Source organism: Neopelma chrysocephalum, unplaced genomic scaffold (genome assembly GCF_003984885.1).
Source record: "Neopelma chrysocephalum unplaced genomic scaffold, ASM398488v2 Primary Assembly neopelma1_366, whole genome shotgun sequence".
Lineage (NCBI taxonomy): Eukaryota > Metazoa > Chordata > Aves > Passeriformes > Pipridae > Neopelma > Neopelma chrysocephalum.
In genome coordinates, this window is record NW_020898030.1 from 401,405 (window position 1) to 417,992 (window position 16,588).

At 48.3% G+C, this 16,588-nt stretch overlaps 1 protein-coding gene across 1 annotated transcript in view; it reads left to right on the forward strand.

Annotated features, from left to right (window-relative positions):
* The window catches only part of PKP1 (plakophilin 1), a 48,882-nt gene that overhangs the window by 16,929 nt on the left and 15,365 nt on the right, over positions 1 to 16,588 (forward strand). The window contains exons 3-5 of the mRNA XM_027706242.1: positions 3,690 to 4,111; positions 13,512 to 13,656; positions 16,121 to 16,328. Of these exons, the coding sequence (XP_027562043.1) occupies positions 3,690 to 4,111; positions 13,512 to 13,656; positions 16,121 to 16,328 (775 nt within the window). The remainder of the gene's footprint in view (positions 1 to 3,689; positions 4,112 to 13,511; positions 13,657 to 16,120; positions 16,329 to 16,588) is intronic.

Here is a 16,588-nt window from a genome sequence, read left to right on the forward strand (position 1 = left end):
ATAGGATCACCTTCACCTTCAGAGATGTCATCTCCTTTCCAGACGCACTGCCTCACTCCTTCTCTGCCGTGCTTTCTATCTCAGTGATCACTGCAGCCAGGGAAGAGATCACAGCACTGGGAATTCCATTGCCTTTGCCACCATTGCTCCAGGGACAGTCTCTGACTTAGCTGGCTCAGCATCCAAAAGGGGGAGAGAGGTTTTAGTCTGAGAAAGCTGCTCTGAAGGCACAGACACGGCACTTTGCTGAGATCAAGAAGGGTTCAGCTCAGTCTCTGCAAGGATTCGTAGGGACTCTTTGGCAAACAGGTCTGAAATCCACTGAAGCTGGCAGGACACCCCTCATCGATCTGGAGGCCTTGGATCAGGCTCCTGCTGCAAAGAGGAATTCTAAGATACCAATTAGGTCCATGCCACTTGAAAGAGATTAAAATGGGCTCAGCCAAGCATCTGGTAGAATCAGCAATAAAAGTCATGCACTGACTTTGGTAATGAGCTTCACATCACACGGCAACTATTTTCCCATGAGTTTGCAAAAGGCTTCCCCGCCCTTCCAGGACCTGCACTGACTTGCCACTCAGGGCTCCCTGTGTTGCAGAAAGGTGTCTTTCCAAACAGGCAGTGGCTTTGCTTCACCCATCCCAGGGCTGGCAAGGAAGAGAACAATTCAATCGGCCACTGTAAAACCCAGCAGGAAATCCAGAATTGATAATTCTGTACCAATAAACAGAGACACACTCACACCTTCCCTCGCCCGCCCTGCCGCAGTGTGAGAGCACTGCAGAGCAAACAAAAGCCTTAGATAAACAGGTTACTCTTCCAGGGTTGGCTGAATCAGTTTCAGCAGATGCCCAGGGGCTCCCCAGCTCTGCCAAGCTTCTGACAGCCCTACAAAATAAACCCAGCTTAAACTGACTCATAAAGAAAACCAACAGGGCTCACGTCTAATAAGCTGGTGTCTGTCCCGCGGCAGCTGCCAGTGGCGAGCCCTGGGAGTGGGTTCCCTGCTCCACCGGGCAGTAAAGTCCACCCTGCACCTTCCCACTGCAGCCCTGTCCCATCCCTCACTGTCCTAAGAGTTTATAAACATGGGAAAATGAATTAAAAATGAGGATGATGTCACTTTAGAAGGGCATACACAGCGCATCATGACTTCATGAAAGGTCACTTTGCTGTTGTTGCATGTGCTGCATCCCAAGCAAAACTGGGATGGAGAGAATCTGTGTGCATGTCCATCCTGGACATTTCACAGAACCACAGAATAATGCTGAGTTGGAAGGGATCCACAAGGATCATTGAGTCCAACTCCTGGCCCTGCACAGAACAATCCCTAAGAGTCACATCATGTGTCTGTGAAGCATCCAAACCCTCCTGGAGCTCTGGCAGCCTTGGGGCTGTGCCCACTGCCCTGGGGAGCCTGGTCAGTGCCCAACCAGCCTCTGGGGGAAGAACCTTTGCCTGAGATCCAACCTGACCCTGCCCTGACACAGCTCCAGGCCATTCCTTGGGGTCCTGTCCCTGGTCCCCCCAGAGCAGAGCTCAGTCCCTGCCCCTCCTCTGCCCCTCCCGAGGAAGTTGTAACTGCACTGAGGTCTCCCCTCAGTCTCCTCTTCTCCAGCTGAACACACCAAGTGCCCTCAGCCACTCCTCATACATTGCAGAGGACTTGCCTCACTGCCAGGGAGCCCCTGAGACCTGTGCCTCGTCCTTGCTCTTCTTATCGCATCCATATTGTTCTCCCAAACCCATGGCACCAAACTTGGACCCACGGTGCTGCAGCACCAGCAGGTTTGTTTCTGTGTCCTCTGCAGTAAAGGCAAAGAGAATTTGCTCCCCTTTTCTCCCCTTCCAACAATTCAGCTGTTTAGATGCAAACCTGAAAACTCCTTCAGATGACAGAGGGCTCTGGGTACCAAGCACAGCTGGACTAAAGGTTTCCTGTCACCCAGATGTTGTGCCTGCAAGGGAACCCCTCTGGGAGGTTTTCAGCTGTTATCTCTGGGACACAGCCGAGAGGATTCCCTGCATTCCTGAAGATCAGCTTATTAATGGAAATATTTGGCTTATTAGTTAACATAATGACAATTCTGCAGATTGTTGGAGACAGGAATGATGCTGAGTGTGCTCAGGGCTGAAGGACTCGGGGTGAGCCTGCAGAGAATTCCCATTTCTCTGTCATGTGGTGTTTCTAGGTTAGGAAATATGAATTTTTTTGCAGTGACATGAACTATTACACCAGGCACAGGCTTTTCACATCTCCATGGAAATAGTGAGGTGCCAGTGTTGACTTTTGTCTCCCAGCCAAAGAGACCCTTGGGTGGCCTTAGCAGAAAGAGGCACCTGAAGTACCACTGCTTAGAGTTAGATGGGAAAAAACCACTTTGACCCAACAAGGGACCACAGATGAGCTTTCCCCAGACAAACCAAAGGGGGATGGGGCAGGCAGTTTTATTCTTTAGTTCTTTTTATCCCTGTTTGCTGCATGTCTTGGAGATCTGCTTCCCAGAGTGCAGAGGGGGTGCAGTGCACAAACTCAGTATCATGGGGCAAACAGCACTAAAATAGCTGTATTTATTTTCCTTTGTGGAGTACACACCTTAGTGACTTGTCTCTCGTTTGGATACAACCCTGCAAGCTTCTAGATGCCAGCACTGACATCCAGAAAGTTTAATATTGCAAAAGAATATTGAATTCATCCTTGGTGTGGCAAACGATGCAAATCTGAAGGAATTCTGGTGAAGTGGTGCAGTGATTTTGAACTGACAGCTGAGCAGCTAAAGCCATTTTTTGTTTTGTTAATTGCAGATGATTTATTTTACCATCTTTTATCTTTTCTCTTTTATTTCCTGGCTTAGTCACCTCACTTTTTATTGCACATCCCGCATTGTTCCCAGAGCATCCCATTATGCGAGCTGATGCTACACACCTTGTAACTCATAAGCAGATATTCATTGTCTCCACTTGTTTCTTGGCACAGTTTGATTCAAGAATCACTTCTTACTCATTTTTCACTCCCTTTACTCCCTTCCTAAGGAACTACTAGATGGGAGGGGAAGACAATAGCATTAGGAAATTAAAAATAAATGCAGGCACTGGTGGAAGGTGAGAAGGTGGCATCAAATTGTGATGACAAGAGATGTGCTGTGAGCTCCTTAGACCCTGTGTGTGTTGGCAAAAAGGCATTTTCTCTGTTGTCAGGGTCATATTTGAGCTTTCAGTTCTGCTTTAAAGCTCCTGGATGCCACATCCTGATCAGTAAGTGTCCCAAATCAGGTTAGTGTCCCAAATTTAAGTTATCTAATAGAAAGAGGTTCTTCTCCCAGAGGGTGGTTGGGCACTGAAACAGGCTCCCCAGGGCAGTGGGCACAGCACCGAGGCTGACAGAGCTCGAGATGATCCTCTCAGGAACATGGTGTGACTCTTGGGGATGGGCCTGTGCAGGGCTGAGGGTTGGACTCATTGATCCTTGTGGGTCCCTTCCAACTCAGCATGTCCTGGGATCCTGTGAAATATCAAGGCAGGGTTTGATACCTCTGCAAGGGCTGCAGGTGGGATAACCTCCCACACATTTTGGGCCACAAAAATACCCGAGAGCCCCAGGGATTTGGTAGCCACATAGGAGTGGGCTCGGCAACACGGGTCTGCAGCTCCTTCCTAACAGCTTTGTGCCCTGTTTTGTCGTTGTCCAGCTGTACAACGGGACCCTGAAGCGGGACGTGGAGAACAGGCGCTACAGCTCCTACAGCCAGATGGAGGGCTGGGGCAACAAACACTACGGCAAGGCCGTGTGCAGCCCCAGGGCCGGCAGCGACTACTGCTTCGTGCAGAACATCAAGAGCAGCCGCAGCGAGCCCGACCTCTACTGTGAACCGCCCCGGGGCACCCTCAGGAAGAGCCAGGTCGGGGGCCGGGCAGAGCACAAGACGACCCTGAACCGCCAGAGCATCTACAGCAGCTGCAGCACCCAGCAAGGAACTACCAGGACAAGTAAAAAAATGCCAGCACGGGCCCTCTCCTGCCCCTCCAGCAACAAGCCCGATGTGGTCTATGCCCAGCCTGTGATGAGCTGCAAGCAGGACGCGGTTTATGGGCAGGCTCAGTCCAGCTCCAAGTAAGTTTGCTGTGATCTGAGTGAGCGTGGATGTGTTGGGGAGGTCCGTCCACCAGAGCCAGTCACCTGAGCTGCTTCACAGCCACTGGGGATCTCTGCCCAGGGCACCCCACGTGTGATCGCGTCCCACAGCAAAGTGGGTCAGATCAGTCACGCTCTTGAAGGGTTTATTTCTCTTCCTGGGCTATGGAGGGAAACCAATATGACTGAGAAACCAATAGGACTGGCTCGGTGTAGATATCTCTGCTGTAGCTGTGTGGTGTTGGGCAAGACGATGCCTCAGTCTCTGTGGTGGCATTAACTGACAGCACCTTTGCAGGATGAGGGTGGGGAGGAGAAGAGCAGAAAGCCTGGTGTGCGGTCTGGGTGCCTCTCCTGGCTGTCAGGCTGCTTCAGTTTGGCAGAAAACATACCTGGAAAAAAACCACCAAAACAAGTGTCTTTGAAGGAATTGGTTCCTGAGGGTCTTACTCAAGGCAGAGCTGAGAACCTGCTGAGTGGTGGCATTTACCTCTTTTCTTTCCACCCTGCCTGTGCTTCATCTGCCCAAAAGGTCTGATTTTGGTTCCAGAAAAAAAATTGAGTCCAAAATTGAAATAAATACCCTAATTGGAATAATTTGCCTAGTCAGGAAAGAGGAATCAGTGGAAGCTGTTAATTCCTTGCTGTCCAGAGCATCCAGTCCCATTTGGGTTAGGAAATACATAAGGGTGGAGGATGGTCCACCATATGTCAGCATCAGATTCCTTCTTGTAGAAGCTGCCTGCAGCAACAGGGCAGATAAAACACCCCAGGGAGCTCAGACACTCCCAAGAACGTAACTGGGCAATGCAGCAGAGCTCCCACTAAAATTTAGCCTTGTTTGGGTGCTGTTACTGAGGTGCTGGTTGAAAGCTGCCCCAATAGGCCGAGTTGACTCCAGCTCTGCAGCACCAACCATGTTCTGCTGCAGCCTTGGAATAGACTTGGTCTGCACAAATCATGGTCTTGGAAGACTTGGAAGTCTTGGAAGACTGTGGTTTCCATGTTTTGAGCTGCAAAACGCTGTTCTGATGGGCTGGAGAAGGAGGGTCTGCAGCTTCCACAAGCGTTTTCCAGGAGCCACTGCACTACATCTGCTGCACAACCCAGAAATTCTCACAACTCCCAGACAGATGTGACAGCTTGTCACACAAACCCTAGAAGCTCCCAAGCTCATTCCTGGTGTTCCCTGGTCCCAAAGAGAATTTGCACACTGCAGCACAAGAGTGACACTATTTAAAAGGGCTCAAAGACTTTGCCATAACTCCCACCAAAGGCCAGAAACTGTTGAGCCATTGCCCCAAGGAATGATGTAGATATTGAGAAAACCCCCTCACAGTCAGCAGTTTGTGAGCCAAATCAGGCCCCTTTTCACATCTGAATGTTCCAGATTTCTCTGGCTAAGCCTCTCTGGTTTTGTATTGAGTATGAGCGTGTCCCAGAGCATGTATGCCAAGAAACATCACTCACCCCTTAGCATGTTATCATGAAACCTTGGCTATCCATGTGCTCAGTTACTTCTTGTTTAACACATGCAAAATTAGCCCTGGCCAACCCAGACCACTGGTGGCAATGACCTGCTGCTGTCAGCAGCTTTGTAAATCCTTTGGAAGAGGAAACAGATGTTATGTAAGCTGGGAATAACTTGTCCCAGGGAATTTCTGACTAAAGAGCATAAAAGTGTAGTGGGAGGGATGGCAGGATGACTAAACATGTGGCTGCAGCTGCCTTTTTCTGGGGAGAACACTGCTTTTGAGAAGTTAGTCCCAGGCAGGCTCTGACATTGTCATGGTAGAGATAGAGTTAAGATTGTATGTAATGTATTATAGTATTTATTTATTTGTATAATTCCCTTCCCCCCATTTTGAGTCTTGTATTTTTGTCTGGAAAACCCATCTCACATTGGGTTGAGATGTGGGAGGGGGGCTAGGAATCAGGAATTGGATTTTGGGCTTTTAAAACCATGACACCAAGCCAAGCCCTGCTCTGCACAGTGCTCACTGTTGTGGGCTTGGTCATTGCTTTGAAAAGGTCACTTGAAGAATGATGGCATTTTCTGAGGAGGAGAAATGCTGTTGTGAGAGGAACCTTCTCCAGTGCTGGGTGCTCCTTGGTTAGGGAGTGGCTCCATTTATACACTTCTCCTGGCTTGGGGCATGGCCCATCTGGCAGAACTGGTTCTGATGTGGAAACGTCGGCTCCGAGTCGTAGGCTCAGCTGGGGCTGTGTCCCCTGAGTAAATCTGATCTGGCTGGGGCACACCCCCTGCTCCACCTCAGACTGCAGAGCTGGACTACTGCTGAGGGCAGCTCGTGCAAGGAATTCTGCTCAAAGGAGATGAGTTTGGCAGGAGTTGTCCTTAAAGCTTTGGAAGCATAGGAAGGAGTTTCCCTCTTTGGAAAAATTACTTGTTTGGAAGACTATTGGCCCCTAGAAAGGATCTGGCAGTCACTGTTAGCCTTGTTCTGCAGTGTGCTTTGGGTGGGAAGGGGCCTTCAGAGGTGGGTTAGGACCACGTCTGGGCTCTCCTTGCTGTGTAGGATTGTTGTGTTTGGAGGATTCTCCACTTGGAGATCTCAGTGTTCATTTGGGTCACCTGATCTTTGAGTAGGGAGAGGTTTGCTTGGAGGTACCCCATTATTAACCTGTGCATGCAGGACGGGGCTCAGCTGGGTCACAGCTGCTGCAGTGCCCAGTTTGGGGCTCTGTCCTTCTCTTCTAGTCGTTCTCCAGGTAGAGTTTGTGCCTTTGTAACAGGGATAATTTTGTGTTGGGTTTTTGTGCTGTAAATCTCCTGTGTGGGTGGATGTCTTGTCTGCAGTTTTGCAAACCACCTGCATGAGCCAGGGAAGGGCTGGATGCTTTCCATGCTTTCCAAGGTGATCCATGTAGTGATTTCCATTGCTGTGAGAGTGATTGCAGTGGGACCTGTGATCCACTGGGTCTGTTTGCCACACAAAATTCCTCTATAATACAATGGCTGTGGACAGTGTCATTGCTGGTTCAAAAGTGGTGCTTCTCAGATGTCTTCTGCTATGGATCTGATCTCCTTGGATGGTGTGAGACGAAAAATGTGTGACTGGGTGTTCTCAGCTAGTGAGAATGGTGTGTGGAGATATCAAAATATTGAGTGTGCAACAAGTATTTGACTGAGTGTCAAATACTGTACTGAACAATCCCTCTGCATTTGGTCACAAAGTTATTTCATTTCTGGAACTATTCTTGATTGTGTGATTGCTGCCTTTTATTGAACTGGCTTTGGCTGTGTGAGACATGGAAGAGCTGTTTCTTTGATAACCATCTCTCAGAGAGTCCTTCCTCTTACAACAGCAACTCTGATGAAGGCACCTTTCCTCCAGCTCACTGATGAGTAGTTTAACACCTAAATGTTTTTCAGGAAAAGCCATTCTCTGATTCTCTGATAAACTAAACCATGACATAGTCTTTTACTCACTCCATAGCATTGGTTCTGGTGATGAAATCTGAGTTTTGCACTGTTTGCCAGATCAGGAGGTTGAGCAGCAGTGACTTGCTTGGAGAAAACTCCTCTTGAAGTCTGTTCTCTTCCACCGGTCCTGTTGAGCACGGTGCTCCTTCTGATGCCCCTTCCTTTCTTCCATGAAGAATTTCTTCATGGAAAGGTTTGTTAAACATTGGCAGGGGCTGCCCAGGGAGGTGATGGAGTCCAGATCCCTGGAGGTGTCCAAGGAACGTGGCACTCAGTGCTCTGGGCTGGGGGACAAGGTGGGGATGGGGCACAGGGTGGACTTGATGATCTTGGAGGTCTTTTCCACCCTAAATGATTCTGTGATTCCAGACATACATCTCTATAACCACTCAAGGACTTAAGCCTTTGTAAGCATTATGTCATATCTGGATCTACATTTCCAAGCTCAGTACATCTGTCCTGGGCTCAGATGTCCACGGGTTACTCTGGTGGCAGTTTTCAATGAACAGCACTCAGATGTTGCTAAAATACAGCCCTCTGGAGTGAGTCCAGGTACCTGATGGAGCTGGAGACAGTCTTCTTGGTGTCCAGGGCTCCCTCATCCCCCCAGAACCCTTCTCCTTTCTTGTGGCATCCCTCAGATCTGGAAACTCTCAGCAACAGTGATTTCAGCAGCTGGTGAAGACCACCCATATTTGCTCACTTTAAATCTCTTCCTCTGATGGGTGGTACTTGCAACATGCTCCAAGTGACAGGGTGTCACCCTGAGCTCGGCAGCTTTTAGCTAAATAACATCTTGCAATATTATTTATGTCATTTATGCCCAGTCAGGAAAAAAGTTTCTACATCTTGCTTGGTCATTAGGTACTGATAATGAGAAGAGGAATAAAGGAGGTGATGTTTAACGCCTCCCAGAAACTTTTGAGCCTTTGTCCTGCTTCAACTGGAACCCCGAGGTACAAAAAAACCTGTGTCTACCACCAGCTGACATTATGTTGGTTCTGTTTGTAGACATGTTACACTCTGTGCTTCAGGTGCCCCATGAGACTGACCAGCCCTTGGCCATCTGGTTCCAGCACTTTAGGACGTGCCTGCATCTGAGCTGAGGGCCCCTGGTGTCCCTGCAGAGATTCAGGCAGTGGCCAGGGAAGCTGAATTTGGAGCTCAGTCACTGAGTTACCCCCCTAACACACTCAGTGCCCTTGCTGACTCCGGGGGAACCCCAGGTGTCTGAGCTGGAGACGTTACTGAGAGACCAGATTAATCCCAGCCCTGGTGAAGGATTTGGGGTGTTCTCATTTGGAGAGATGAAGAGGTGAGCTGGGGTGTCTGCAGACACTCCCCAGGTTAAGGGTTGCTGATACAGATCAGGAACCATTAATGGACACCTACAATCCCACATGCACCTTTGGCCTCCTTTTACCATGTGGATACATTTCCCTTTGGAGTTCTCTGTCTATGAGAGAGACTAAAACACCTCATTAGAGATCATGTGGAAGCAAGTGACTCTCAAGGCACCTGGAAATATGTAATATCTTGATGCTGCTCTGTTAAAGGTCTTCGATACCTTGGCTGCTGGACAAGACAGTAAAGACTGGGACAACCCTTTGGGTTTTCTTTGGGTTCATATTTGTCTATGGAAACACCAATTTGGCCCCAGCTGAGCTGCATCAGCCTCTCTGCTCTGTGAGTAAAGTTCAGAGACAGTAACTGAGTTTCCCATAGCCATTCACTCCTTGGCTGAGCTCATCCTCCCTGGAAATTCTATAAACAGTGAAAACATACTGAGGTTCTCGAAATAGTCAGAAAAGGTACTGAGGGTGTTTTCTGATCTATCTCCTGTCTTTTGGGATAAATAAAGGTGATCAACATCAAAACATTAATTCTCCAGGGCTATGCCACTTCATGAAAGCAGAACCGTGTACAATGAAAGGCACCTTCATTTTGGTTTGTTCCTATTTGGGACAAAATACCTCTAAAAATGACCATTTCACAGTCCGGCTCCTTGTGATGTGAACTTGTCTGAGCTCTGTGTTTGCATCCAAGGCAGGTGCTGAGGAGCTGTTTGTGATTCTGTCCTGGCAGGGTTCCCACCACTGCTCACGGGGAGGATCCCCCGTCACCCGGCCCAGTGTCACTCACTCTGTGCCCATCTCCCCTGGTGTCTCCCCATGGAGCAAATCCCGAGGGGAAGCTCCAGCTGAGCTTTCAGCGCTGTCAAAACCTCAGTGCCATGTCCCAGAGATGGACATGGCTGCCTGGCACGGGGCCTGGCTGTCGGGTTTGCTCCAGCACAGCTTTATTTTGAAAGGCCTGGATGTGCTGAATACTCTGTTTTGAGCGTTTTCACTCTGATGATATTAATGAACTATGGAATTTGCTAAGAGTTTTCTGGCTTCCTCCTCTCCTGGGATTTGTAGCCCCAACAACCAGGACAGAGATTTGATTAACACAATGTTAAGGGAATTTGCCTTTCTGTGATACTGATCCTCTTCAGTATTTGTTTCCCTTCCATTCCCGAGTGTGATCATCTTTTTTGTCTCCATTGAATAACTTCCATTTACCTCCATTAAATCATTTCCTATTTTGATTGCTTCTTCCAAAGGAATAACCTTTGGAGCTCTTCCTACCAGGCACATTGGCCCAGGCTGGAAATGGCCACTTTTCAAGAGTTTTTCTCGGAGCAAGATGTTTTTCCCATAGTGTAGATCTGGTCAGGCATATCCCTGACTGGCTGATGAACAATCTCCTTTTAGTTGGGCTTTGCCAGGGTCATTACATTCCCAGCAAGGAGAAATCTCTGAGCCTGGCTGCTTACCCACTGGAGCTTCTCCTGCTGATGAGCCAGGAGGGAAAAAGGAATCTTCTCCATCTTTTCTCACACCTGGATCCCAAGTTTTTTCCTGCTGAAGAAGGGTTTGGCCCTCTTATGGAGTGGGTGGGAAGAAAATTGCCTTCCTTGAGTAGCTGTATCAAGTGGAGATCCTTGTTTCTCAGAAAAAGTGCATTTGATCTAAAAATTATAAAGAAAAAAAAAATCATTATTTACATGGTCACTGACCTGATATTTTTACTAATCTGCCTCCCTCCCCACACTGCCAACCCAGGTCCCAGTTCTCAAAGAAGTTCCTCTGGTGCAGGATCCATCAGTGTCTCAGCTCTATCGTGTCTCAGGAGCATGAAAAAAACTGAAGTGAAAATCCCAACATCCTGGGTCAAACCAAAGATTTCTGGGGCTCCTTAACTTCTAGTTTAAACTTTGTCTCTCCAATTTTGTGTTTTCCTTGTTGCAAGTTTAAGGGAAGTTTCTTGGTGCCAAGTTTTCATGGAGATTCAAACTGATGAAAAGTCATATAATGAAGTGATGTTTTATTGTCAGTGTAGAAATAGAAGTGGAATTAGGTTCATCCAGCCTTAGACATTGAATGCTTAAGGTCCAATCCAAGGCTGTTGTCTATCATTCCTTCATTCCAAGAGAGGAAGAGATATCTCCAGAGGACAGGCCTTCCTGTCTTAGGAAAAATGGATTTTGGAAGCACCTATTTCTCTCCATTGGCTCCACGGGTGCTTAAAAGAGTAACATGAACTGTGTGCAACTTTATGCCAGTGAAGGTAGTGGAGACAAGAGTCCTTCATGCTGCCTTCCCATGTCACAGCCTCATTGTTGGCTTTTGATATTTTGTGTGAAATTTGCCATATAACTGTGGATATTATTCACTGCTCTGTACTGTGAGGAAGGGAACCTTTGGATTTTTAAGAATACAATATTTTATCTCACTGTAAGCTGCTGGGGGCGGTGACCACACGTGGGTGTCCTTTCTAGACCTTTGTTCCTAACATTTCTTTGGCACAGTCAAAATGACTCCACATCCCACGCCTAGAAGCGCTACTCTCTTGTAGTGATATTTAATACTTCAAATGTAATGTGCTCATTTGAAGAACTTGTTCAGAATCACTATGTTTTGTTAGTCTACTGGATTGTCTGAAGAGGATCAGTCACATGTACAATCATCTCCCCTACACAGTCACTCACAGGTATGGCATGGACTAAAAATATATATAAATAAATGCGACTCAAACAGGAACTGGTTTCCTGATTTCCAGGTAAAACTAACTCACCAACAGTCCCAGCTGGGTCCTGCACAGGGAATAACATCAGTCAGGCCCAGCTGGCCTAGCAAAGCCCTCACACTTTTTGATTTCTTCCACTGTTAATGAAGCATTTCCCATTTGTGCCCTGTCACTGCTGGCAGTAACAACCAAACAGGAGGTTGGGTTTTCACTCTTCTCAGTCCTGAACTTTCCAGGGCTGTTGTTGTGATGAAAATTAACTCAGACACTGCTGCAATGAGCGCAGATCCTGCTGCACCTGAGAGGAGAAGGCAACTTTTAATTAGATTAATTCCTATAACTGGAAACACAGACAAGCTTTGCAGTTCAGACCCTCTTCATCAGCCTGAAAGTTTGAACCCTTTTCCAATTTTGTGTGGTTAAAACATCACAGATGATGCTAAATAAGTACAAACCAAAAAGAGTAGGACCTTCTGTGGTGGTTTGGGCTAGGCCTTCCTTGGTGACCAGTTTGTAACCAAGGAAAGGTCCAGATTTACCCAGTATTCCCTACGATTTTTACGTAAGCCAGACTATAAGAAGAGAGGAGGAGAGGCCTTCGCTTTTTTTTTCCTTCCTTTGGCTTTGGAGGTGCAGGTTTCCCTGCTGTTGAGTCTGCCGTGTTGGGGAGCGAGGCCTGGTTAGGCCTTGCCGACCTTGGGAGACAGAGGTTGCCGGCGATCGTTCCGGAGCGACTCTCAGTTGTCCCAGGAGAATAGTGAGATATCTTCTTTGCTAACATTTTTTTCTTTTTTTAGTTACTAGATCTCGGGCTACTGATTGGGATATATATATATATATATATATATTTTAGTTTAGTTTTGTTCCTTTTCCCCTTCCCCTTTCCCTTTCCCTTGTGAAATTGTATATAAGTGTAAATATATTTATATATATCACTTTGGTTGTCTCCCTCTCATTTTCGGGTTTTTCTTAGTTTTTTTCTCCCTCTTCTCCCTGAGGTTTTTTTTTTTTGGGGGGGGGGCTACTTCTGGTGGTAAGGTTTGGAGACTTGGCAGGGAGCCAGCTTCAAACCATATCACCTTCATATTTCTAAACAAGTGGACAAACATTCCAGTGTTTATATTTCTCCCACGGTTCCAGTCCTGCCCCAAGCCAGTGATATCATATCTTTCCTCTGGAGTCTCTAGGCACATTCTTTACCTAACAGGGAATGGGGACAGTAATCAACTTTTATGGAGAGCATGGAGATCACCAAAGTGAACATATCTTGGGAGCAGGATGTCTCAGTGCTGTTATTAGTACTTAATAAACTCAATATTTGTCCACCCCATTGCTCCAGACGTGCCTGTTGCCTTTTCCTAAGGGATCTGCTCAGGCCTCCTGAGACCATCAACTGCTCTCACACTTTTGCTTCCACCACATCTCACATCAAAGGATCACACACTGTGGGAAAATCATCTGCCTACGTTGCATTGTCCTAATAACCTGGAGGATGGTTTCACTCTTGTCCACTCATTCTTTTGTTGAGGAACAGTGAAGACTGGTTCTCTGTTCATTAAACCTTCCACTTGAGACATGATTAGACATCTAGCACCGCAAGTGAGCTTTCATTTTCTGTCTCCTTTGCTTCTGGATAGACTGGATTTATTAGCCTCAGTGCCCTCCACTGTGTATTTTCCACTTTTTACCGTTTGGTTTTTTTGAGACAGAGAAATTCTCTAGGGGAGCACTGTGTGTGCTTTATGTGGGAATGTGATAATATTTTACATTTTATCATTGATTCCTTCCCAATAATTCAAAGTTCTGCTGTAGCTCTTCTAGCTGAGCACTCAACCAGTGCCATATTTCTCTTTAACACAGAATCTGTGGTGATGAGATAGATGCCGGGACAATGACCATCCAGAAAGCCATACAGCTCCTGTGCTCCTCTGATGACAAATACCAGGCCATGGGTGCTTACTACCTCCAGCACACCTGCTTCCAGGATGAGTCTGCCAAGCAAGAGGTGAGCAAACCCCTTCTGAGCTCTGCTGGCACGCGGGGTATGACAGCACAAGAGATGGATGAAGCTGGTTTTTCCCAGTACCAAGGATCCTTAATTTTCATGAATTACAGAATCACAGAATACTCTGAGCTGGAAGGGACCCACAGGGAGCCTTATACCTTACTAGTCATGCTCAAGAATTAATTTTTTAAATGTTTTTTTGCAACTTTTCAACTATTAGTGGCCACTTTCTAACAGCAGTTAGTCAGGATTTTAACACAGAGGACTGTGTTCACCTCATCACCATAAGCTGCTGTGGCACAGGTTGATGGGGTCTGGCAAGATGGAAGCAGCCATCCAGTGTCCTCTTCTGGGTGCAATTGCTCCCAGTTCCACATAAATCTTTCACTGTCTCAGAGCTGCAGTGTCAGGGTCAGACAAAGTTGCCCCAAGGCCACTGTGATTTTCAGTGGCCATTCCCAGTGACTCTGCAGCCATTTCCCAGCCTTTTTCAGCCACCTGAGCCAATGGATTAATTGGTGATCGTGTACAAAGATTTTGCACATCCATAGCGGTGGCTGCCCCATCCCTGGAAGTGTCCAAGGCCAGGTTGGATGGGGCTTGGAGCAACCTGGGCTAGTGGAAGGTGTCCCTGCCCATGGCAGGGAGTGAAATGAGATGAGCTTTAAGGTCCCTTCCAACCCAAACCATTCCATCATTCTATGATATTTGATCAAACAGATGCCCTTCTTACAGCACAGCTTATTTTTCTTATGCTCTTGCTATTCAGTTACTTTGCCAAAATCCATTAAGGGAGGCAGCCTGAAGGATGGATCTGCTGAATTTATCCCCACCCTGGTGTGTTTGCAGTCATGCAAACATGGGTTGATCAAAATGCCAACCCTACAGAGGTGGCTTTCCAGTTCCTGGCCCAATAGTGGAGCTGGATGTGCTGGCATATGTGGGGCTGTGCCCCTGTGCCTTTGCTGTGTCTGAATCAAGTGCAGGTCCCCCAGCCCACCTTAACAGGGCTAATTGTGGGAGTGGCCACACCCTTCCTTTACGGTTGAAAACACTTTCTGAGCACTGGCCTGTCTGGTGGCTTCCCAGAAGAGATGTGTCAGAGTAGGTCTGTGAGTCACCTGAGCACACACTTGTTTTCTGGAAGGTGCTCGTTCATTGTCTATTGTCAGTGGGGTTGGTTTGTGCCAGGAGGGGCTCCAGGCAGGATCATGTCCTGGTACAGAGGACATCCTACAGCAGGAATACTCATCATTTTGGAGAGCTCAGCTGGAGGAATTTGCCTCCAAACCTCTCTGTCATGTGTGTGGTGTCCTGCAGGTCTGGGCTCACACCCCTTCCCTGAGCTCGAGGGTGGTGACACTGTGCCATGACCATCCCTCTAAGCTCAGCCCGTGATTCCAGGATGCAGACAAATTACCACAGCATGTCATTACATGGCTATAGATGGCCTCTTCAGATGGGCAGAGCAACATTTTCATCTGATGCAGAGTGTGGAGGTTGGTGAAAGTTTGTGAGAGCACATTTACCTCAGCAAAGGACTCGGTCCGTGGCCATTACTCAGAGACATCTCTACTTACAGAGCTTAAGCTTTAAGCTCCAACCTCCAGGCCATCAGCTTTGTGGTCATGACCTATGGCCTGAACCGTGTGTCCTGGGGGGCATCAGGCCCAGCATCACCAGCCAGGACAGGGAGGGGATTGTCCCACTATGCTCTGACCTGGGGCAGCCTCACCTGCAATATTGGGGCAGTTTGGGGCACTGCAATATAAGGAAGATCTCAAGCCTTTAGAGAGTGTCCGAAGGAGGCAGCAAAGATGGTGCAGGGCCTTGATTTGAAGCCATATGAGGACACTGAGGGCACTTGGTGTGTTCAGCTGGAGAAGAGGAGACTGAGGGGAGACCTCATTGCAGTTACAACTTCCTTGGGAGGGGCAGAGGAGGGGCAGGGACTGAGCTCTGCTCTGGGGGGACCAGGGACAGGACCCCAAGGAATGGCCTGGAGTTGTGTCAGGGCAGGGTTTATGTTGGATCTCAGGAGAAGGTTCTTCCCCCAGAGGGTGGTTGGGCACTGACCAGGCTCCCCAGGGAATGGGCACAGCCCCAAGGCTGCCAGAGCTGAAGGATGATCCTCTGAGGCACATGGTGTGACTCTTGGGGATGGACCTGTGCAGGGCCAGGATTTGGACTTGATGATTCTTGTGGGTCCCTTCCAACTCAGCGTATTCTAGGATTCTGTGAGTGTAATTTTGTGAATCTATGATTCTGTGAGTGTAATTTTGTGAGTCTGTGATTCTGTGACATGCCATTTCTGGCCATCCTTCCCGGCCAAATCTGCTTCTCCAGCTCCCCTGAGTACGAGGAGTTCAAGAAGTGCCCTGTGACTCCCAGCATTGCCCCGGCAGTCCCAGGTGTCCCTGTCCCAGCCCCCTGAGCTGATGGCAGCCTGTCTCTCCTGGTGCAGGTCTATCGGCTGGGGGGCATTGCCAAGCTCGTGGAGCTGCTCCGCAGCACCAACCAGAACGTTCAGCGGGCAGCAGCCGGGGCCCTCCGGAACCTGGTCTTCAAGAATCCAACCAACAAGATTGAAACCCGGCGGCAGAACGGGATAAGGGAGTGCGTGAGCCTCCTCCGGAGGACAGGGAACACTGAAATCCAGAAGCAGCTGACAGGTACAATGGCCCAGCCCTCAGCAGGACCGTGCTCCCCGCAGCCCGTGTTGCTCCAGCACACAAAGGCCCCGTAGCCATGGGGCTACCATACCACAAAAGGGGTGTTTTATGCTCCTGTTGCACCAAATGGTGACCTAAATCAGAAGGCAGAGGAGGTCCTGGCCCTTCGATGTCCCATAAGGGTTCCTCACTTCAAAAGTGCCCCTTGGGGAAGCACCTGCCCCAGGTTTCCCCCGCAGTTGTGGTCACCCTGCCACCCT